The sequence below is a fragment of the Melanotaenia boesemani genome, chromosome 18, assembly GCF_017639745.1.
Source record: "Melanotaenia boesemani isolate fMelBoe1 chromosome 18, fMelBoe1.pri, whole genome shotgun sequence".
Classification (NCBI taxonomy): domain Eukaryota; kingdom Metazoa; phylum Chordata; class Actinopteri; order Atheriniformes; family Melanotaeniidae; genus Melanotaenia; species Melanotaenia boesemani.
The window spans coordinates 2047065-2071847 of record NC_055699.1 but is presented as its reverse complement, the minus strand read 5'-3'; the positions used below and the strand labels follow the sequence as shown (position 1 = coordinate 2071847).

General features: G+C 38.3%; 1 protein-coding gene across 6 annotated transcripts in view; it reads left to right on the top strand.

The window, feature by feature from the left end:
• The window catches only part of tnikb (TRAF2 and NCK interacting kinase b), a 77860-nt gene that overhangs the window by 11982 nt on the left and 41095 nt on the right, over positions 1-24783 (top strand). For all 6 annotated transcript variants that reach the window (XM_041967781.1, XM_041967783.1, XM_041967782.1 and 3 more), the window contains exons 3-13: positions 16449-16505; positions 16598-16723; positions 16939-17049; positions 18970-19060; positions 19179-19309; positions 20864-20918; positions 21141-21219; positions 22923-23098; positions 23192-23258; positions 23367-23565; positions 23993-24109. In XM_041967781.1, coding sequence (XP_041823715.1) covers positions 16449-16505; positions 16598-16723; positions 16939-17049; positions 18970-19060; positions 19179-19309; positions 20864-20918; positions 21141-21219; positions 22923-23098; positions 23192-23258; positions 23367-23565; positions 23993-24109 — 1209 coding nt within the window. The remainder of the gene's footprint in view (positions 1-16448; positions 16506-16597; positions 16724-16938; positions 17050-18969; positions 19061-19178; positions 19310-20863; positions 20919-21140; positions 21220-22922; positions 23099-23191; positions 23259-23366; positions 23566-23992; positions 24110-24783) is intronic.

Here is a 24783-nt window from a genome sequence, read left to right as displayed (position 1 = left end):
TGTTTTCAGGGAAAAGGACATACAATTTTAAAGAATTTAATATGACAAAAATCCATCAAGGAAGGACAACAGTTTCATTTAGTTTTCATTTAAAGGAGGAACTTCTGTGTTTCAGTGTGGAACATGAGATTCAGCGAGTGCGAGTTCTCTTTATCTCTGGCTGTATGTGAGCTTCCACAAAACACATCTAATCTAAAACTACAGTTACTCCTGTTAGTTACTTCTACAGTTTCTTCACAGAGGCTACTTCACAACAGTGTGTGTGTGTGTGTGTGTTTGTGTGTGTGTGGGGTTAGGTATGTGAGCTGTCTCACCTTAAAAGCAACTGACACATTCACACGTTTGCTGATGCACACAAAGCTTCATGGCTCCTGCTCTGTTTACTGGATGCTCTGTATTGATCTGCTGTTTCAACAAGGTGACAAATGCTTTGCAAAGATAATTGATAGGACAAAATGAACACAACCTTCACTTGTAGACAAGTACACAGGACACACACTATCATTCATTCATCCATTCATCCCCTCTATATCGCTTAATCCAAATCAGGGTTGCAGGGAAGCTGGAGTGTGTCACTAGCCCTGGGTTGGTCACCAGTCCATCGCAGAGGACACACACTGTTTATAATAAACTGTGTGCTCCTTAGTCTGTTACAGGTAATGGAGGGGTGGCAGACTGACACCTCAATATGACCTCTTTAAGCATTTAAACGTGTAAGCATCCACACATACATGTGGTATGCCATAGATTGATGGTTTTAATGTCATTTCGTTGTTACTGACAACGACAATAAATTATTGAATCTTGAATCTTGTGGAATCTTATTGTTAGCAGGTCATTAAAGAGATATTTTAGTTTATTAACTGGGGTTGTGTGAAGTAGTATCCTGAAGGCTGTTACATACTCAGCGAGAAGCAAGACCTTCTTTCTTGTTCTTGAGGCCGCAGACATGGTTGGGAACATCTTGCGGCTTGTTCTTGACGCATCAGCCAGCAGAATTTTCTGGTTTGTGATTGTGTGGACATTTCAGGTGAGCGTTGCTAACGCGGAAAAGTATGAAGAGGAAAGTTATCAGTTGAACGGATAGCTTTAATTAACAGCTGATTGAGGTGATGGGGAAAGTATAAAAATGAAAAAAAAATGTGGTAAATAAAGACACGGATACGTGCACATCCCCTCCCTGTTTCTCGTTTACTATGAAATCACCGTCAGTTCATTGCACATAAACACACAAAGCTGTTTTATTGTTCTTGTGGCCTCAAAGCGTCAACAGAGTTCTTGCTTCTCGTAAAGTATTTAACAAGTGTAAAAGCTCGACTAAAGGAAAACAGACTCCTTTTCATTGGTTCTTGAAAATGTTTAACTGTCATCCGAAAGGCCTCTTCATTTCTGACGGGCGGTGGAGTTTACACTTGTTAAGGGTCATTAGGTCACATGTGTCACTGACTCAGCTGAGCATTGTGTGGGTCATTCAAGTCATTGTTACCTGTGAGTTGTTTACCTGTCTGACTGGAACTGTTTTGGTCACAAAGGCTAATGTGTGAACTGTTGTGAAACCGCCTCGGTGGGAGGATCAGGGCTGCAGTGTAAGAGCAGGAAAGGTGATACTTGAGGCCATCCTTCCATTATTTATACCGCTTTGTCCGTTAAAGGTTGTGGGGTGATACTTCAGGCCTTTCCTCAATTCAGACATGGTTTTTCCAGATGGTTTCCTTGACACCATCTATTTTCCCTGTTGAAAGTGTGTGCATTATCGTCCTCAGACAGTCCTTAACATGTCACCATTCCTGTTATGCTTATACGCCAAAACTCTCCACCAGCTTTTGAAAGATTTCAATTTGAAGCATTTGGACTTGCCAAGCAAAAAAAAGTTTTAGCATTTTGAAAAAGATAGTTCTCTACTCATTGGTGCAGTTTAATCCCATTTAAATGAACCCTGGACTGCTTCCATGGAAAGTACGGTTCATTTGGAGCAGTGTGAACGTACATTCCCACACTGGTGCGGCCCAAAATGAGCTAAATCTGGTCTACTTGGAAGTGAACTCCTGTGCAGTTTGCTTGCAGTGTAAAAGAAAATGGAACCACAGAGATGAAGAGACTTAAGATGTTTCATAGCGTAATTTGTCTTGCTGCCTCTCCTGCTGCTCATACTGGACAAATTCTTGTAATAACTGAATTAGGTTATTACACAAAAACAGAAACCCGGCGACTGAATAAATTAATTGCTGCTTCTTTGTTTACTGTGAGCTGTTTTCTCAGCTTCTTTTGTTCCTTTTGCTTCCTTCTTGGTCAGTGGTCGTTCTGGGAAAACCACCTCTAGCAAGCAGTTATTGTAACTGCATATTTTTATATTTTTATTCAGGTAGTTTGGTCCACTTCAGTAAAGTGCAGTGTGAAACCAAACCAAACCAAATGAAGGTGCAAAATTTCTCAATTCCCCATGCATTCGAATCGAGCCCCCTGGACTTTCCTGGTGTGAACGTGCACGTTGGGTAAAACTGAAACAAAGTGATGGCACTATGTGGACAGAAACCTGTCACAGAGCAGTGTCACTATTCTCTAAACTGAACTGCATCTTTGTTAAATATCCATTTTATTTCACTGATTGGCTGTTTCTCAAATTTCCAAATGGCAAATGCAAAACTAATGAGCCAAAAGCCTGGAAAACTGCATTTCTCATCTTTTAAATCTTAACAATAGCACTTCCCAGCAGTAAGCAGATAAGCAGCAGCATGTGTGCAGCTTGTAATATTATCTAAAATTATAACAAAAATAAACAAATGACGACTGCAGAATTCACATTTGGAGAAAAATTCGCTCTGCTGCAGCCTTCTTCTGAGTATGTTAGCTTAGCTTTTTGCCAGTTTTCCTGCCTAATTCTCCAAACTGAAAGCTCTCAGTTGTCCACTGCAGGTAAGGTCCTGACTTCTCATGAGTACTTCACAAAGCCCCATTTGAATAAATCCAAAACATCTTAGCCAGCTGAGCTTTCACAAGACTTTGCAAGAAATGAATGAGGATTAATTAGTATGAAGCTTCCCCATTGCCTTTGTAATTAACACCGAGTTACATCATTTCTCCCCTGGAAGCTTTACAACATGACTGCTGCTTTCTAGGAAATTATAACAAATCTGTGGAGGTGATGAATTTAAGTATAATATTCTCTGAAATTCTGGGGTTAAAACATCTCAGAAGAGGTCATGTGTGGCAGCATGCATACTTTCTGCACAGCTTTGTGACATTTTATTGAACTAAAGTAGAATCTTCATTCATCCTCCCTGCCAATGTTTTCTTGCAGCTTTGAAATGGTTTTTCCACCTCCGAGGCTGCTGACGCCGCCCCCTCTTTGTTTCCAGTTTTAACAATCTTTTACAGTCACAGTCAGTGTGCAAGCAATGAGGAAGGAATATCTGAATGATGCTAGAAGACAGCTTGCAAAGAGCATTAAAGCATGAAAAATACTCCATTTTATCGCAGGCGTTAAGCTGCTACTGTAGAAGCTGCTCTGCAGGTTTTGTGACCTTTTTTATCCTCTTTGTTTCCTTTTACCTCACATTTAAAAGCTCGGACACAAGGATGGGAACTAGAAGTTTTTACTCGATTTGATTAAGCAGTGGATCTGCCTTTACAAAGTGGACCTTATTCAATCTGTTTTATTGATTGACGTGCAGAGAGGCTGAATATCTCCTTTCATCTGCTCAAACTGGTGGTTTCCCTTGTATTAGCAGGTTAAAGAGGATTCTCAGAAAGGCTTTAAGCCAGTAATGAGTCATGACCTAGCTTGATTTTAAACATTATGATGGTGACAGTGAAAGGATGAAGAGCTAAATCCTTTGCATACACATTAAAGTGAGTACTTAAGGAATATAATAAAACAGTGACTCCAGTATTTTTACCTGGATGTTGATGAGGACTATGAAGCATACTTAATAAATGCTGCTCTTCCCTCATTCATGGCTCATGTCTCATGTGATGTGAATAGAAGTATTTGATTTAGCTCAGAAAACAAAATCAGTGATCAATGAAAGCATGTCTGATGTCAATGAATAACTGCAGGAGGTGCCTGTCAGAGGTTCTGATGTCACAGACTTTGGTTTACCACGGCTGAATGTGGGGTTTTTGTGATTTTACTTCCTAAGAACATCAGTGGCAATTTCAGCTACAACCTGCTGTTTACAGGGTGACCCCATTGAGTGTATAAAGCACTAATTAACTGCTGTCTGGTCCCTGATGGCACCTTGATACTGATATTTAAGAAGAAAACAAGACTAAGGGGAACAAATGCGCATTTTTAGAGGAAAGTATAAAATCTTATACAAAGTATTTGGTATACATGGCAAATAATCTGTTAACATAAATGAAGTAATCCATCTATTATGTTACCTTTCACGTTCTTATTTCTTTTAAAAGTTATGGTGTCAGTATGTAAGAGAAATGACATCGTAGTAGACAGGACCTTAAATACACCCATACTTCAGCGATGCATCTGTCATCTTGTCTTTTGCAGTATTAGAAATAAAGACCAGACATGAAATATGTCAATAACTGGAAAATCTCATCCTACTTGATTTGAAGTAAAAAAAAACAAGAAACAAAAAAAGTTTCCCAATCCCATTTTTAATGCTCTTTTGCTGATTAAACATTTAGTGGCACTAAGTTGTGTCACTGAATCCATCCGGTAAAATCCTTGTTGTTTGCTGCTGTTTGGATATTAATTAAATTAAAATAAATTAAAATTAAATTAAAAACTTCACCTGTCTTTATTCTACTGACATTTCTTCTGTTATTAAATTAAAACAGCAGAATAAAAGAATTAATAATAATTATATTTTCATTGACTCATTGAGGTAAATAAACCTTACACGAGCAACAACACAAAACATATTTATATTATTTAATTATTAACTAAACAAAACCTAAACCAAAGTGCAGAAGCAGTGTATGAAAAAGTGCATCTTTACCGCCTCCACGGATGCACCGATACCGATACCAGTATCGGGTATCGGTCCGATACTATGTGTGTGTAGTCAGTATTCATAAAAGAGTTGCGATACTACAGAACCCGACATCAATGTGAAAAAACTAGGACTGTAAATATTTATGCATTAATACAAAGAGATTAATCTGTGCAATTAACTTGTAATTTTTTAATTCATTGATTCATAAACACCCAAGTTATTACAGGTGCTATTTCACTTCAATTCTGACATTATCTCAGCAAGAAAAGCTGATTTTTGGGCATAAAGGTGTCTAGTCACAGCTGTGGATCAAATCCACCAAAAACCACTTTATTCTCATTTATGAAGATTTCAATCTTTACATTTAGAAGATGCTGCAGGATGATCCATTTGATAAATCACACAAATAACCACTCATTTGTTGCATCTGACATTCTGGTCCATACTCCTTCCCAGTGATTATTGATTTATTAGTACTCATATCAGTACTTGGTATCAACATGTACTCAAATGTAAGTACTTGTACTCTGAAAAAACGTGGTAGTGGTGCATCCCTAACTGCTTCAAGCCCTGTTAGCTGTTGTTTATTATTTTTACATTTGTCTGTTAAATGCTTGTGGTTTGAATTGTCTCCTGTTTTCCTAAAATTGTTTTTATTGAGCTTTTTTATTGAGACGTATAACATGTTTAATAAAAAGTTGACTTTCTTCTGGTTACATAGACGTATAACATGTTTAATAAAAAGTTGACATTCTTCTGGTTACATAGACGTATAACATGTTTAATAAAAAGTTGACATTCTTCTGGTTACATAGACGTATAACATGTTTAATGAAAAGTTGACTTTCTTCTGGTTACATAGACGTATAACATGTTTAATGAAAAGTTGACTTTCTTCTGGTTACATAGACGTATAACATGTTTAATGAAAAGTTGACATTCTTCTGGTTACATAGACGTATAACATGTTTAATGAAAAGTTGACATTCTTCTGGTTACATGGACGTATAACATGTTTAATAAAAAGTTGACATTCTTCTGGTTACATGGACGTATAACATGTTTAATAAAAAGTTGACATTCTTCTGGTTACATGGACGTATAACATGTTTAATAAAAAGTTGACATTCTTCTGGTTACATAGACGTATAACATGTTTAATAAAAAGTTGACATTCTTCTGGTTACATGGACGTATAACATGTTTAATAAAAAGTTGACATTCTTCTGGTTACATGGACGTATAACATGTTTAATAAAAAGTTGACATTCTTCTGGTTACATGGACGTATAACATGTTTAATGAAAAGTTGACATTCTTCTGGTTACATGGACGTATAACATGTTTAATAAAAAGTTGACATTCTTCTGGTTACATAGACGTATAACATGTTTAATAAAAAGTTGACATTCTTCTGGTTACATAGACGTATAACATGTTTAATGAAAAGTTGACATTCTTCTGGTTACATAGACGTATAACATGTTTAATAAAAAGTTGACATTCTTCTGGTTACATAGACGTATAACATGTTTAATGAAAAGTTGACATTCTTCTGGTTACATAGACGTATAACATGTTTAATAAAAAGTTGACATTCTTCTGGTTACATAGACGTATAACATGTTTATTGAAAAGTTGACATTCTTCTGGTTACATAGACGTATAACATGTTTAATGAAAAGTTGACATTCTTCTGGTTACATAGACGTATAACATGTTTAATAAAAAGTTGACATTCTTCTGGTTACATAGACGTATAACATGTTTAATAAAAAGTTGACATTCTTCTGGTTACATAGACGTATAACATGTTTAATGAAAAGTTGACATTCTTCAGGTTACATAGACGTATAACATGTTTAATAAAAAGTTGACATTCTTCTGGTTACATAGACGTATAACATGTTTAATGAAAAGTTGACATTCTTCTGGTTACATAGACGTATAACATGTTTAATAAAAAGTTGACATTCTTCTGGTTACATAGACGTATAACATGTTTAATGAAAAGTTGACATTCTTCTGGTTACATAGACGTATAACATGTTTAATAAAAAGTTGACATTCTTCTGGTTACATAGACGTATAACATGTTTAATGAAAAGTTGACATTCTTCTGGTTACATGGACGTATAACATGTTTAATAAAAAGTTGACATTCTTCTGGTTACATGGACGTATAACATGTTTAATAAAAAGTTGACATTCTTCTGGTTACATGGACATATAACATGTTTAATGAAAAGTTGACATTCTTCTGGTTACATGGACGTATAACATGTTTAATAAAAAGTTGACATTCTTCTGGTTACATAGACGTATAACATGTTTAATAAAAAGTTGACATTCTTCTGGTTACATGGACGTATAACATGTTTAATAAAAAGTTGACATTCTTCTGGTTACATGGACGTATAACATGTTTAATAAAAAGTTGACATTCTTCTGGTTACATGGACGTATAACATGTTTAATGAAAAGTTGACATTCTTCTGGTTACATAGACGTATAACATGTTTATTGAAAAGTTGACATTCTTCTGGTTACATAGACGTATAACATGTTTAATGAAAAGTTGACATTCTTCTGGTTACATAGACGTATAACATGTTTAATAAAAAGTTGACATTCTTCTGGTTACATAGACGTATAACATGTTTAATGAAAAGTTGACATTCTTCTGGTTACATAGACGTATAACATGTTTAATGAAAAGTTGACATTCTTCTGGTTACATAGACGTATAACATGTTTAATAAAAAGTTGACATTCTTCTGGTTACATAGACGTATAACATGTTTAATAAAAAGTTGACATTCTTCTGGTTACATAGACGTATAACATGTTTAATGAAAAGTTGACATTCTTCTGGTTACATAGACGTATAACATGTTTAATAAAAAGTTGACATTCTTCTGGTTACATAGACGTATAACATGTTTATTGAAAAAACATCACATAGCAAGAAGTGTACAAACACTAACACAATGGGACAACCGGGATCAAGAGTTCAAGTGAAAATTCACTCTAGAAACTGATCATCATTGGTCTGAAAACCACAACAAAAGCAGAAATCTTGGTAGTTTGCATGTTTGCAGCATTCGGGTGTTAACACAATGCCAAGGAGGAAAGACATCCTCCCAGCAGCCCGAGGTCAGGTCATTAATGCTCAGAGGAGCTGCACAAAGACCAAAGAGCTACATCTCAGACTCTACAGGCCTCGTTTAGCATGTTAAATGTTAAAATGAATGGCAGCACAATTAGAGAAAGTCCATTTTCTTCTTTGTTTATCTTTTACCGTACCGCTATGCAAACACTTTAAACCGTCCATTATTTCTTTACATTTTTCTTCCAAGTGGCCAAACATTCTTGTACACTTTTAAAGAGGTCTTGTTAATAGTTCTCCAGCTTTCTGAAGGTCTTTCATTGTGTTTCTTTGAACATCGGCTGCTTTTTCACCCACTTTCAGTCCAGTCCTTGTACCCGACCACTTTCAGAGGAATGTGGTTTTTGTATTTTGGGCCACTTTACATCCACTTGTAAAAACGTCATGTAACCCAACTGGTGAACAAGTGTTACACATAAAAACAACTTCACAAAGAAACCAAAGAACAGGGTGTCAAGTGAACAGAGCACCTCAAGTTTTATCATTTACTTAAGGTTGTTGCACAAAATTAGAAAGGTCTCTTCAGCTGAGGGAAATACTTCAGTCTTTTAATTGTAAGAGTTTTTAGAGCAATGAAATTCTCCAGTTTACATGAAGGCTGTTTGTTCACAGGCTTTGCAGAAGCCAAAGCTTTTGTTCTTTAATCGTTATCACTTGGCACAAGCAGTGCACTGATAATTCTTGTACAGTATTACACTGTAACATGTTCTTTTGCATTTATATTTGTTTTTTTTCTTTTCATTCTTTAGTTTTTTAACATTCATTGTGGCGTTAAATGTAGCTGCTGCAACGCAACGATTTTAATGTAAGGGATCAATAACGTATCTGTCTTTTCTTCTACTTCTAAGTCCAAAAACTCATAAATTGAGTGCTGTTTAAATGTGTTCATTTCCTACATTTGTCACCATAAACTTTGCCATGTTGCACTTAAGATGCAGTTGGAGGTGCTTTACATTTTTTTCATAGCTTGGTTGCTCACATTTGCTTACACATTTTAAAGAATTTCTCAAGTCAAGATAAGGCCAATTAATTACTTTATAGCTGCTTTTTAATATATATATTTTTTTAACACATCTGCAGAGAATAAATAATTAATAGTTTTCCTGCCCTTTTATTTTTAACTGCAATATTTGCAGTTGTATTTTTTTTTTTTTTTTTTTGTGCTTTTGTCCAGATGGAAAAATGATGTGTCAACCATGAAGAGTCACCTGATCTTCAGCCTATGTTTATTTGGAACACCTTTTATGGTGCTGAGGGAAGTAAAATTACCCTCATTGGTCTGTTTATGTGTGTGTTTGGTTGGCTTTGAGGTGTGGGAACTCTGGAAATCGCTGTTGGGCATAAATGGAATGATTGTGTGTTATCTGTTGAACGCTGCTGTGCACCCTGATTTGAAGGTGAAGATGTGGAGGTTTCATTAATTTCTTTTTTGTACCTTCCTGTCATGCTCAGTTCACACAACAGCAGGCCTGAAAAAGTTCCCGCTTTGTGTGAACAGTCTCAAACATAATTAATGTCTTCTCAGAGAAACTGACGAAAATGTGTGCTGTTATTATTTGAGTCGTGTCTCACTGCTATCTGCAAAATGCACGAGTGTCATGAGAAGTTAAAACTCGTCTGGCTTCAGACACCTTCTACAAACTAACTTATTTCAAGCTTTCACAGGTTAAGCACAGAAATTCTGCTATATATTGATTTGATTATATTTATGAAAAAACAGAAATAGTTTAGTATTTAGCTCAGAATGCTGCCGGGAAGATTAAGTGTGGAGAAGGAATAATGGTTCATTTCCTGGAAAAAGTGTGTTTTGTCAACAGTTCCTTGGAATTCTGTCATTACTCCCAGAATTAAACTAACAGATCTCTAGATACTGAGACATGATAGACACAAAAAACAACTAAACCCGAGGTTGTAATATAAAGCTGGAATCATTCTCCTCCTAAACAGAGACACAAGAGAACATACAGTACCATTTCTGACTTACCTGATCACGGAGCACATTTTAACAAAAGTTACTGGACATTCAAGGTTCTCAAGTTCTGCCATGAAACAGCAGAGTTCTGCAGAAACTCTGATTCATGCTGGAAACTGCTTTAACCTGAGACCCAAGGCTACAAATAGGAAAAAAAAGAATGCAATGATTTGTCACATTAGGGTGGAAAGGTAAAAACTGGGATGTTTTCAGGTCTGTGGGTGATACATGAGATTTTGTCTGACACAGAAATGTTGAGAACTGATCATAAAATAAAGCTCATTGTTTCAGCAGCCTCCAGTTTGCTTTCACACAAGCACACACTTGCTAAATATTTCACGTGGAAAAGAAAGAACATTGTGGTTCATGGAAATCTTGGGGGGCCACTTCGTGGTATTAAGCATTTGTGTACAGCAGAATCCATACACCATTTTTAGAAATGTTCTGCAGTAGTAATCTAATGTTCCAGCTGATATGAAGAAGAATGTGCAGTTCCAACTTTTTAATACACCAATGCGAGGCATTAAGATGAAACAGGCTTTAGACTAAGAAATATAATATATCTCTGCAACTGCAGTGTTTCTTTTTTTAGTTGAACTTCTGAAATGCCAGATTTGATGGTTTGCATTTATATGCAGACAAAAGCTCGCCCTAGTTGCACAAACTTGCTGTTTCCAGTCAGTGTGTTACACTGGTGTTCATGGATGGAAACTCAGCTTTTGTTTGCATCTGTCTGGATTTTTCTCCGCCTTCGTGTGTTGAAGCTTGTGTCAAGGTTAGGAATGTGAGGCATGTCTGAACGCAGGACCTGAGGTGTGTTTTTATGCCTCAAGCTGCCTCAATAGGATATTCTACCCTTTTCTATCTCCAGATCCTCCTCCTCCTCAGCTGCCACCTCCCTCTCTTCACATTCAGGGTCTATCTTTATCGCTCCCTTCGTGCATATGTGTAGTTTCAGGTGCTGTGTCAATGCAGCTTCGTCATGCTATCTCACTTCAGCTGTAATCTCTCACTTACTCACGCAAACACACCGAAGGTTCTGTGTCACCTTTGGGTTATTGGCTCGGTGGCTGTCAGTATTGGTGGGGTGGCAAAACAAAGAGCCTCTCGATGGAATTGTTTCCTATCATCTGCCCTGTTCTGTCTTCCTCGCCTTTTATTGCTTTATTGTGGTGGATCACTGCCAATAGTCCTGCAGTCACAGCAGCATGGTCCTAGAAGCCAGTTTAAATCTGGATTGTAAAATATTCTGCACAGATAGAAAATAAGTGGATTCTTTATGGAAAATGTGCAAATGAAAATGAAAATATAGCATGTAAGTCTTGAATAGAGTCAATATTTGGAGCAACCACCTCTTTAACACAGCCTGAACCTTCTTAGTGATGGCTGCTTATTCAGAGCTATATATGTGTTAAGCCTGAGTTTTTAAAACCTCACTTTCATGTTTTGTGAAGCAGCAGCCAAGCACGGATGTGCATAAAAGAACTGGACACTGGATGCATCTCGCTTGAATAAAAACATTCACCTAGAAGTTCACTAGCTTGAAATATCTCTTTCATGTCGTGCAGTCAGCAGGACATTAACACCTCTCAAAGGGAATGTCTTTATTTATTTACCATTTAAATGATTTAAAACTCAAATGGACGTGGCATTTCTTTGGAATTTGCAGCAAGAGAAAGGAGAATGCTTGGCTAGAATGCCAGGCTACTGCGCTAACCAGAAACAAGAAGTTTCAGTGTTCATGGGAATTTTCCATCTTTGTCGTTGATTTAGGTCAACATTGAATATTTTTATTAAACATAATTAGGATTTTATTTCAGACTTCAGTAAGGTGCAAATGCTGCAACTCTGTACATCAAAAAATGGTACATTTTCTTTCTTTTCCTTTGAAAGAGCAGTTCTTTGCATTCAGTGAAAAAAGTACCTTTGTGTTCTGTTAAGGAATGTCACCATTAGTGGTGTAAATCACCAGTTTGATTACGATACAATATATCAATTTAATGGATTATTTGATGTTTGTCGATGTCTCAAGTTCAGTCCCGATCCGATTGTGATTTGATTTAGGATCAATGATATGAGACAATATCACAAGTAATTGAACACAGTTATTTATGAGAAAATTTTGTCTCCTCTCTCACTTGCTTGCTCCACTTTTTAGCAAATGTGTGCTCAAACGTAAGTCTGAGATCTTTCGCGTTGTGACCTCACGAAGGGAAATAACCACTCCCCCAGGTAGTGATACTGCCATTGAACCGTCCCCTGACTAACTGAGCCTGCCCTCTAAAATCACAAAGCAGACGTCAGCGAAAGCCGGATCTTCTCCTAGAGAGGGGCGTGGACAGGCCTGTGGTTCAGACATAGAACCTTTATTGTATAGAGCTTACTAGAGCCACCTTTGGAATGACTGAAATTAAGGACCAAGGCTGAATTTGGGGGTAATACCATAGACTGTATATAAAGGATGGGTGGAGCCATGTACCCGTAGGTCACCCATAGGTTTCTGAAGAGCTGAATTGAAGCTCATTGGGCGGTTCCCACCGTCTCCATCTTGGCAGCATCACGCGTGTCGTCATTCCTGGAAAATCCAAAAATGGGAAAAGGGTTGGAGCTGAGAGGGGACTGTGAAGGTGGGGGTGGATGATTGACACCAATCAAACTCCAAGCTGCCTGTAGCTAAGAGCTAACCGAGCTAAGTCGGAGTTAACGGTAGCTAACCAGCTAACGGAGGTAGGCGGGCTACAGCTAAGGTGCGCGGTTAGCCGGCTAAAAACCGCAGCTGTACTGCACTCTCCCTGCGGATATCGGATACCTGTCAATCAAAAGGACACGCCCCAATTATACCAAATTTCAAGATTAAATAACATCCAAACAGATGAGTTTGAAAAAAAATCACCCTCACAGTTGTCATGAAGGTAAACTTGACCTATTAATCCTAAAATGGAATTTTGTACCAGGCTTTAAACATGTTCATTTCTGCTGTGAAATTGGTCTTTTTAACATGGGAGTCTATGGGGATTTGCTCTGTTTTGGAGCCCCTAGTGGATGAGGGGGTAACTGCATTGGGACCTTTAACTTTATATGAATGGCAGATTTATGGTAATTATGTTCCAAAACTTTGAAGCTGTGATATTCTTTGTTACATTCCTACTGCAAAGGGCTAAATCATCAAACAGTTGCAGGACTGAAGGGAAGTGGAATAGAAACAGGAAACAAAAGATGAGAGACACAAACACAAACCGAGAGATGTGAAGAACAGAAAAAGAGACTTTCTGTACTTGGAGGTGATGTCGACTTGTCACATTCGCTCAGTGTCTGATGCAATGCTCAGCAACTGAGACACGTGCGTGTGTGTGTGTGTGTGTGAATCTGAGCAGCTCACATGTGCAAGTGACCCAGTGTGTGAAATATCATGGCCCCCTAATGCACACTCATGCACATAAACACACACTGCCATCACTTTGACTCCTCTAGTACACCCCCCACCCACCCCTCACCCCCCAATTTGCTGCCCTCGCTGCCAGGCTTGTTGCTAAGTTACCAAGAGGAAATGGTGTGTGGGGTTGAGCAGTGAGGTGAATGAATTTCCACTTTCTCGCTTTAACAGCTGCTGTGAATTTTGGTTCAGCTTCAGGCTCGGTGTAAATCATGTAAAGTTCCTCTGCTGTGTTCAAACTTTGGAACAAAGGCAACAAGAATAAACACGAAATACAAATTCAAATTGATTAATGCACCGTAGTCAGGAAAGTCTCATGAACAAGCCCAGCTAACATCCCGGCACGTTTGAATGCAGCAAAGTTTGTTTCGCTAAAGTTCTTTAACATTTCGTTATGCTTGCATAATGAAAATAAAGATCTTGAATCTTGAGTCTCGATTGATGATTTTGCCCATTTCAGGACTGTTCTATCGGGATTTTCTAACACAAGGAAGAATTTTCCTAAGCAAGGAAGCATCTTTTGTTTTAGGAAGTAAATCATGAAGGACAGCAAGCTGTGATTGGTCAGGGACACTTTCATATTCTGTCATGTGTGTTGGCCATGCCACAGCAACATTTCTGAACCCATAATCTCCAAAGATGACACACAATGCATTTTCAGACAAAACTATTCTGCAGTGTGAGTCTGAGCTTTAATGGATTTCTGTTGGGAAGGCGAACAATATATTTAAAGTCATGTGTGGTGAGTGGGATGTCCTGTTAACAGATTTTAAACAACCCGCTCGGCTGAGTCACTGTCATCCATGATTGACTCCATTTTGGTTGCTGCATTTTCTGGGGCAAGAAGATCATGTCTACACTCCTAATCCTGCCTGCAAAGCTCTGTTTGGTTCAGCTGTTTTTCCAACTGGGAAAACAGGAGATGTAGGCGATGAGTCAGAGCTCTGAAAGCCGGTTATTACAAAGGGAGAAAGAAAATCAAGAGAAATCAAACTAAGAAGTAGTAGAAAGAGAATAAAACACAATTAAATCTTGGGTAAAAAAACTGAAAAAACATAAAAGTTAAAATTCAAAAGTAAATTTAATATATATTGTAAAGTGTAGTTAATATTCCGTGTATGAGATTTGGCTGATTATCTCCTTTCAGGCCACGACAAACGTGTTTATATGGGAAAAACAGCATGTTTGTGTCACTAAGATACAGTCTCTTAAATGAATGTGAACATTAGATGGGATCAAACATTAACGTAAACAGTTTCTCAAATATTGATAAATACCTTCTTACTTTTTTGTTTTTCTCTCTAGTTCTCTATCTTGACTTGAAAAACATTTTAGATTTTAGTTGTTAACCCCTTAACCATCATATTTGACACATACAGCTTCTGAGACCTATTGCATCACAACCCTGTTGTGTAAAATTTGATGCTCCCCCTGGTGGAGGCCTTTTGAACTACAATAATTCTTAGACTTAACTTCATTAATCCCTTGACATGGCTCCCTCAAGAAATTAAAAAAATCCTGACATAAAAGGTAATAAATTGTACATATATGCAAATTATTTCTGTTACTTTGTTGTCTTTACATTTTGTCATCTGTCTATCTATCTATCTATCTATCTATCTATCTATCTATCTATCTATCTATCTATCTATCTATCTATCTATCTATCTATCTATCTATCTATTTATCTGTCCGTCCGTCCGTCCGTCCGTCCATATATATATATATATATATATATATATATATATATAACTGTCTGTTTCTTTCTAAAACAATTATCAGTAATGATGTTAAGACGCAATGATCAGTGTGTGAGTTGTATGTTAATTAGGAGACATTTCAGTGTCACTTCCACAACCCAGTCTCAAGGCAAAACAAAGATTTAAAGGGCTGTATTTAGTTTTGCCCACAGACATGAATTTCATACTTTTTCTTTGCTTTTGGACACAAAACTGACTTAAAATACAACAAAGTCACAGCTTTCTGTCAAACAGTCGAATGCTTCTTCGGAGAAAAAGTGTGAATTTTGAGGTCAGAGAAATTGGAGGACGGGGTTGCCATGGAGAAGAATGTCATCCTGACCAAGACAGTTAAAGTTTAATTTGTTGTTTTACAGATAATGCCTTGGTTAATGTGTTGCAATAAAAACGTTCTAAGACGTAATCATAAAGAAATGTTCTTTTTCTGGATTATTGGATTATTTCCCACTTCCTCATCTAAATACATAAAATGCATTAAATATTAGAAACATGTTCTGACTCAAAGTTTAGCTTTATAGCACAAAAATACAGAATATATCAGCTAGAATACGGAGTTTGTTTGGGACATTTTCAGGTTTTGCTTTGTTTTGTTTCTGAGATCAATCCTACCAAATATCCAGATCCTTGTTGAACATCAGCTCGTGTTCATGGTGTTAGCTGCTGATAAGCGGAGGAGCTGCATGAAGTTGTGTGTTTTTGCTTTTACAGGAGGTATTCGGGGATGTTTTCTTCATACAAAAAAAAAGGGAATTCAGATTTTATAAACAGAACCTTTAAAACTTAATTTCTAAAAAAGCCAAACATATTGGCAAAACTGTTTAGCTGATTATACATACATATATATATATATATATATATATATATATATGTATGTATGTATGTATGTATATACACGAGAGAACTAAATGTGCTCTAATGACATGAATCAGAAAGCAAACCAGAACTAAATATGACAAGACCATAAAAACAAAAACAAAGATCATGACAGACGTCCCTCTTTTATCAGAAATTTCTCTATAATAATCTTATTTATGGAGGTCAAAAGGGATTCCTCAGCATCACAAATGTTTGATTTGTTTTGTTTAACATTAACAGAGACTGGTTAACCGATGGATCTGTTCCACGTCATCATCTTCTCCCCATCTCTGTTTTTCAGGGTCGCCATGTCAAAACAGGCCAGCTCGCTGCCATCAAGGTCATGGACGTCACAGGAGTAAGTAACACACACATGCTTTGAAAATCTGCCTCATTGCAACTAGAGAAAGCTGCGGGCTGCATCTTCATCTCTCTGTTTGTGTGTTTCAGGATGAGGAGGAGGAGATTAAAGCTGAGATCAACATGTTGAAGAAGTACAGCCACCACAGGAACATTGCAACCTACTATGGAGCTTTCATCAAGAAAAACCCTCCAGGGGTGGACGACCAGTTATGGGTACGCGTGTGGGGTAACAAAAAGTCATCAAACCGTCCAGATCCGTGTTTTAAATGATCCACAAAGACAAAAAGTGACAGATTACAACAGATTAGATCCAAGATGAGGCCCATCAGGAATTCCACACTTCCACCATGAAACAGAGTGGACGTTTAGAAGTGGCTAAAACAACCTCATGATGTAAATACATTTACATTTTTTGTGTGTCTTTGCAGCTGGTGATGGAGTTCTGTGGGGCTGGTTCGGTGACAGATCTGATCAAAAACACAAAGGGGAATTCTCTGAAGGAAGAATGGATCGCTTATGTCTGCAGGGAGATCCTGAGGGTGAGAACTAAAACTAAAACACAGATTCAGTGTATTAACTGTACGCTATCTTCAAGAAAAACAAGAACTTCTAAAGCTAAGAAATGTTGCTGTTACAAACACAAGAAACCCCCCAAAAGGTTCCCTGAGGGACACCATATGGTTCAGACTTTTTTTTTATTTTATTTTTTGCTCAGGTTTTTTTTTCTTTTAATCAATATGTATTTAGAAATAAGTATTGTCATATTATCAGTGTTACAAAACTCAGTGTTTTATCTTTTACCACAAGTCTAAGTCATGAGTTGTGAGTATTAATAATGATAAATAAGATTCAGATGTATGCATATTGCATTATTCTGTAACAAAAAGTCATCACAGCATATTTCATGTTGCGAAACAATTCCCTTCCAAACAGCCCGTAGGGACAGTAGGGAGAAAAATACTCTTTTTTAACCCCTTTCCATTCTTAAAACTGTCCCATATCACCTTCAGGTGAAAGCAGGTTAGAGTTAATGCTTGACTTTTGGTCTCTTTTTACTGCTAACTTTCAAATTTTTCCCTCCAAGCAACCAGAATCACTGTGAGTGTAATCATGACTGACTCACAGATGTTTGAACACACTAAAGAGAAATAATCATGTCCATTTGAATTCTTGTGTTAGCAGATGTTTAGATTACTGTTACAGCTGTGAGCCATTGGCTGTAAAACATGATTAGACCACAGCTTGATGCCTTACTAAGTCCTAGCCCAAATGTTAAGAAACCCCTCAAAAATTATATTTTTCAGCTTTTTTTACAGTTTGCTCAAAGTTCTCCAAGAAAAGAACAGAAATGTTATTCTCTTTAAAATGTTCCCAACAAGCTAAGACGGCTGGTTGTTTCTTCAAATGGTCACATCCAGTTTACACAAAAGAAGGACCTGATGACTGAGGCTCTGCCTCTTATTCTGCTTTTAGAAACATTCGAAACCACAAGTTACCCTGCAGTCTGAGAAAAGGATCAACTAAGAGATTTTTAAGATACAAAGGGACTTGATAATTAACACGTCTGTAAAGACTTAACACAAAAAGTACTGTTTGGTGGATTATTTCTTTATTTAAAAAATGCTTCCTGGCAATAAATCTTATATTGCTATAAAATAAAATAAAAAAGTATGAGAAGCAAAGTTGGGTATGTGGGTTACATCTGAAAAACTTACTAAATCTTCTCTGCAAATGTCAAACAGCTGATTCTGTTATTCTGGTGCCCAACTTCTGCCCTCACCTCAACTCCATCAAACACTTGTGGGATCAGCTTGGCTGCGCTCTCTGTGTCAGAGTGACCAACACAACCACTTTGGCTGACTTGCAACAAATGCCGGTTGAAGAGTGGGATGCCATCCCACAGCAGGGACCAAGCTGGTAACCAGTATGAAGAGGAGGTGCCAGGCTGGAATGGTTGTGTATGGTTCCTGCACAAGCTGCTGAGGGTCTTGTTTGTAAAATGAAGAATTAAAAATAAATTACCCATATGTCTTGTTTCCTTAGATTTCAATCGTCCAAATAAAAAACACCAAACAAGAGTCAGTAGCAGCATAGACTGTCTGGAAGTGGCAGAGTTTTTCATGGGTCCAACCTACATATTCAACCCTGCTGCTCATCCCACAACCAATTTTTCTTACTAATATGGCTCCATATAAACAGGCTTTCCAATTGTATACAAATTATTTCTGAGAAGCATTGTTACAACAAGGAAAATCCACCAAACACTCTTTGCTGTAGTTTTTGTGCAGAATTTATATTGAGAAAACATTTATATTCTATTCTGGATTATGGAGTAAAAAAAAAAAAAGAAAGAAATGACTGGACTCCCTCAGAGCAGTCAGACAGAGGAGGTTCTGCTGATGAAAGGAGTGTTTTTTATGGTGAGACAGCCGTAATGAAGTGTTTTCGTCTGTCTCCAGGGTCTGACCCATCTCCACCAACACAAGGTCATCCACAGAGATATCAAGGGCCAGAACGTGCTCCTGACGGAGAACGCAGAGGTGAAACTGGGTGAGAAGCATCATTTTAACCAGTTTTAAGGGCTATTTGCAGCACTTATAAAGACACATGGGAACGTGTTTTTGAATGCTGTAAATAACGCCGTCCTGTCTGTGTGTGCTGTGTGTAGTGGACTTTGGTGTGAGCGCTCAGCTGGACCGCACGGTGGGACGGAGGAACACGTTTATTGGGACGCCGTACTGGATGGCCCCTGAAGTCATCGCCTGTGATGAGAACCCTGACGCCACGTATGACTTCAAGGTAGACCAGATGTGTGTTGGTGTATGTGAACAATGCTGTGATCCTTTACCAGGAAATGTCATACAGAGCAAAGACAGCAGTGAACGTGAGTAAAGGGTCAACACGTAGCTTCTTTTTAACCGACTCAATGCAATGATTTGTAAAATCTGGAAGCGATGTTGTTCTTCTTCTCTAACGTGCTCAGTTTACACGTTCGTCCTGGTGACCGCAGTGTTGCTCCAGGTTTTTTGTCGTACCACATAGTTGACCCTGTCCCAACTTTTTTGAGACACAGTGATGCCGTCTAGTTCAAGATGAGGCCTTATTTTTATGAAAGGACTCATTTTTAGACTGCTTTCTGACTGGCTGGCTGTAGTGATTTTAACAGGTTTTGGAGCCACTTGAAGAACTTGCCAAAGCTGCTGAAGCTTCAAGTTGTGCCAGTGCCGTTTTACCAGGTTTTGAACTGTTTTTGGATCTTTAGGGAGAACCTGTAAGCATTTGTCCATCGATTTGTCTTGGTTCTTCTGTGGATTCATGTTATTTTTGCATATTCTGTCTCTTAATGAGAAATTTTCTCTCTTTTTTTAACTTCCATGACATTGAGTTGTTTAGCGGGTTTTAGATTGATGCTGCTGGTTTGAAATATTTTGGAAAGGTTTTAGACTTTGTTTTGGTCTCGTTTTTGACTGTAGTCCCAGACTGGCCTCATGATAAAGGCTTCTTGGACTGGTTTCAGGCGTTTGTTTCAGCCCTGCTCAAATCAGTATTTCTGCCTTTCAAATCATGTGATCTGTTTTTAAGATTTCTGCTCAGAGGATTTCAATATTTGTTTGGCTCCCGGTCTTCCAGAGATTCTTTAACACAAACATACCAGTCTGTGTCACTCAAGAAGCACACAAAATAAGTAGAAAAGGAATCTTTGAAAGATTTGTGATGGTACAGTGCAGAGCCAGTTGATAAGAAAGCTGTTTTTTCCTTACTTTCTTGTGTAGAGCTCCCTCAGTTCAATATCTCATCAGTCAAACTGCTTGTAGCTGTGAACATAAAACACAAACCGACCTTTAGAAAAAGATCTGGCAGTGATCACATCTGTTGCTTTCTGAAGGCGTGTAATCCCTGATCAGGGCTACTCGACTGCAGAAACAAAAAATAAGCGATTTCCTCTAAGAAGCAGCGTCTGAAACAGTGAATCTGCTGTCATTGCTGTTTGAGGGATGTGCAGTAATGGGGACGGGACGGACCCCTGTGGCGATCTGGTAGAGGATGAGTGCCTACACCATTAACGCTGACCCTGCAGGCCGTTAACGTGCCAAGAAAGCCTCAGTTCATCTTTCAGCATGAGCATGGCAGTTTGCTGGCTAAAAGCGTAGCAGAGAAACACAAAACTGATATTGATAAAACGTTGATTTGAAGGCAGACACGGACAGTAGCAGTGGCAGATGGGCAGCTTTTCTGTCTGTATTTTTATAACATAACAAGTACACTGACCAGTGCATCAGTCTCTCAGCAGCATGAAGCTTTGAGTCGGGAACACGCTGTGAGGATGTGAACGTTTTGTGTTTCTCTCTACAGAGTGATCTGTGGTCACTTGGTATCACAGCCATAGAGATGGCAGAGGGAGCACCACGTAAGTGTGATTCCACTGTTATCAGCTGACACCCAGCTCAGTTTGTCTGAAACTTAAACATCTAAATCACTGTCTGTTTTTTCTCCTTCTCCCTCTGCACTTCCTCTCCTCTCCTTAATTCTTCCTGTTTTCATGTCATATCTCATTACTGGTCGCGTTCTTTTATTTTCTCTCATCTTGTGTGCTCATGTGCTTTTGTGACTTTTGTTCTTTCCCCCTCAGCTCTGTGTGACATGCATCCAATGAGAGCGCTCTTCCTCATCCCTAGAAATCCTGCCCCGAGACTCAAATCAAAGAAGTGGTGAGTCACTTAAACATGTACACAAATAATTTAACATCTGGCAAAGACACATGCAGAAGAATGTCAGAAGGAAGAACGGTGCAGCTTTACCTGCGAAAACATACAAATAAATATAGTTTCAAAATACACTTTTCTATTTATTAGTTTATTTCTAATTTTTAAAAAATAAATTATTCACTTCTACATTTGTTTCAATATTTGTTTGTACAGTACCTGCGAAAAGTTAATGGGCGACTCTGTCCAAACCCTTGACTGGTAGCGTATATTTAACAAAAACAATAAATAAATATAAATAGTAGCAAAGTTAAACAAACAAACAAAAAAAAATAAAAATAATAATATATTATTATTTTTATTATTATTATTATTATTATTTTAATTAATAACAATAATAATAATAATAACAATAATAAAATATATTATTGTTATTATTTTTATTTTTATAATAATAATAATAATAATTATTATTATTATTATTATTATTAATATTGTTAATAATAATAATAATAATAATAATAATAATAATAATAATAATAATAATAATAATTTGTTTATATGATTGATATATGTGATTTATACAAAATTACTTCTATTCTTTTATTTTTTTATTGGAAATAAATACTTGATAAATAAATATTTATTTTTATTATTTTATTTTATTTTTTTTAAGTTATAACCCGTCTCACTTTGGAGCCTTAATATGAGCCTTTTAGAGGAATGAGCTGTTTTAAAGGTCCCATATTATACACTTTATTCCCAATCTGAGACCATTCATTAATATCTAAATGAAATATTTCCGCCATGGTATGGACAAATCGACCCTCAGTTTGAGTGCAGCGGCTTCTCTTCACCTCCCTCTTTTTAGCAGCTTCAGAAATGTGCCGTTTATGGTGGGCGGAACCCTGGTGGAGCAGCTCAGCTGTTGGCTCCGCCCATCGCATCGCCCGTCATGAGGTGATTGACAGGTTAATATATTTTCAAGCTATCAGACTAATAAGGCCGAAACGATAAAATAACTGCCAGCTCTTACCTCTCCAGCTGTGTCACGGACAGTTGGTATTGAACCTGGCTTCAGCTTCAAACGGTTGGCGAAGCCTGCTTTCCATGCCCCCATGTTGTGGAAACAGTCCTCTTTGAAATGCTGGCCACAGACATGCAAAACCTTTGGAAGTTTTCCGGGTACATTTCCTCCAAAAATAAAATTAATCCACTCAGTCCTCGTGGGTTCAGTGGATGGAAGTAAAAAAACGTTTTCGTGTTCATTTATGCAGCCACAAACAGAACAGTGCTTCTGTCGCTTAGCCATGTCCGCTAACGAGGGTTGCCGAAGAGGGAAAAACACTGGGCGCTAGGTGATTTTTAGAGGGCGGGCTTTGAGAGCCGGTAGACGGGTCCATCGCTCTGTGGGGAGTGGTTATTGTCCCTTATGACGTCTTAACGTACAGGCTTTCAAACAAGCTCATTTCAGCGCTTACTTCCCTAGAGGTGGAGCAGGGGGGAGAGAGAGCGCCTGAAAGAGTTTCACACTTACGGGTCTCCTACACATGCGGGGGGACCAGTATGACTGTTCCAAAACCATTAAAAAGTGAATTTTGCATAATATGGGACCTTTAAGTCAATGGAAGGGTTAAAACACTTTTTTCCCTCTGCCCCTGTGTTTGACCTGTGTGTGTGTGTGTGTGTGTGTGTGTGTGTGTTGTCAGGTCAAAGAAGTTTCAGTCGTTTATAGAGAGCTGTCTTGTAAAGAGTCACAGCCAGAGGCCGAGCACTGAGCAGCTCCTCAAACACCCGTTCATCAGAGACCTTCCCAATGAGCGGCAGGTCCGCATCCAGCTGAAGGATCACATCGACCGCACCAAGAAGAGGCGGGGAGAGAGGGGTGAGGCCATGCCTATTCTGTCTCACCTCACTGCAGCTCGCGGCTCCATCGACACTTTTAAACACTGACCTGAAACTGTCTGTTTCTTTTCAGATGAGACAGAATATGAGTACAGTGGGAGCGAGGAGGAGGATGAAGAGAGGGACGTAGGAGAGCCCAGGTAGGACACGACTACTGACAGTCCCGCTGCTGCAGGTGAACTGAAATTGTCAAATTAGAAGAGAAACGTTAAATTTTTCTGACAATAATCTGAATGGCTGTCATTCAGCTCCATCATCAACATTCCCGGCGAGTCCACGCTGAGGCGGGACTTCCTCCGACTCCAGCTAGCAAATAAGGAGCGCTCGGAGCTGATCCGGCGTCAGCAGCTGGAGCAGCAGCAGAATGAGGAGCACAAGCGCCAACTTCTGGCTGAGAGGCAGAAGCGCATCGAGGAGCAGAAAGAGCAGCGGCGACGCCTCGAGGAGGTACCGGAAGCCAATATTTTAGAGTTTCAGACTTCCTGTTCAGCTCATGATAGTTTCATTTATTTGAAATCACTGAGGTCACTTCCCATAATGATACATATCTCACTTTTTTTTTTTTGAAAATCAGATGAAATTTTGCAGATTTTGTAAGCAACATCCAGGAATCACTTCAAAAAGTCCTGGCACACCAGGAAAAGTGACTGATGAGTACAAGATAACTGAGAACAACTGCATGCAAAATTGAACCTGTTATTTTAACGTGTGAAGACGCCTCTGCCTTGTTTACAAAAAGCTCTTGTCCCCTATGCAAAACTCTCCACACCTGTGTTGTTAGCACCTTTATCTCACTCAAATGGCAGGGAAACACACCTGACATGCACACACACACACCTGAAGCCCTGTTGTGTAAAATGATTTCCACCTACAGCAACAGCGTCGAGAGCGGGAGGTGAGGAAGCAGCAGGAGCGGGAGCAAAGGAGGAGGTATGAAGAGCTGGAGCAGCTCCGCCGGGAGGAGGAGAGGAGGCACGCGGAGAGAGAGCAGGTAGGAAAACACATGACTTGACAGGCGGCAGAGGGGCGGAGCTGCTCACTTCATTAAAACTCACTGATGTCATCTTTATAGCCTAGTTCCACATATTTAACCCTTAATATCTTGGAAACAGGTGGCTCAAAGTATATGGCTGAAAATAGAAAGAGTGCTGGGATTAAAACTTAAAATTTCATGTATTTGTTGCTCAGAAATTGACAATATTTTTATTGAACAACCTTTCTTTTGGCTCAAAAGGAAAGAGCAACCTCCAAACACCAGGGGGCGCTGCAGGAAAGCTAGTATAACATTTTACAATTAGCATCACATTAAAGTGCTTCTTATGAAACAGGGCTGCTCAAGTCCGGTCCTCGAGATCTACCATCCTGCAACTTTTAGATGCAACCCTTCTCCAACACCTGAATCAAATGACTGGCTCGTTACCAGGTCCCTGCAGAGCTGAATGACATGCAGATGACATTTGATTTAGATGTGCTGGTTGTGCTGTTATAAAACAAACAGTGAAAATGTCCAGCCTTATGAAAAATGTTCTTACATCCCAAAATGTCTTCATTTTACAATAAGTGATCATTCTGCAGTGAAGTCTTTGCTTCTCTTAATATACACTCACCGGCTACTTAATCAGATCCATCTTCCTACTATCAGGTTGGACCTCGTTTTTCATTCAG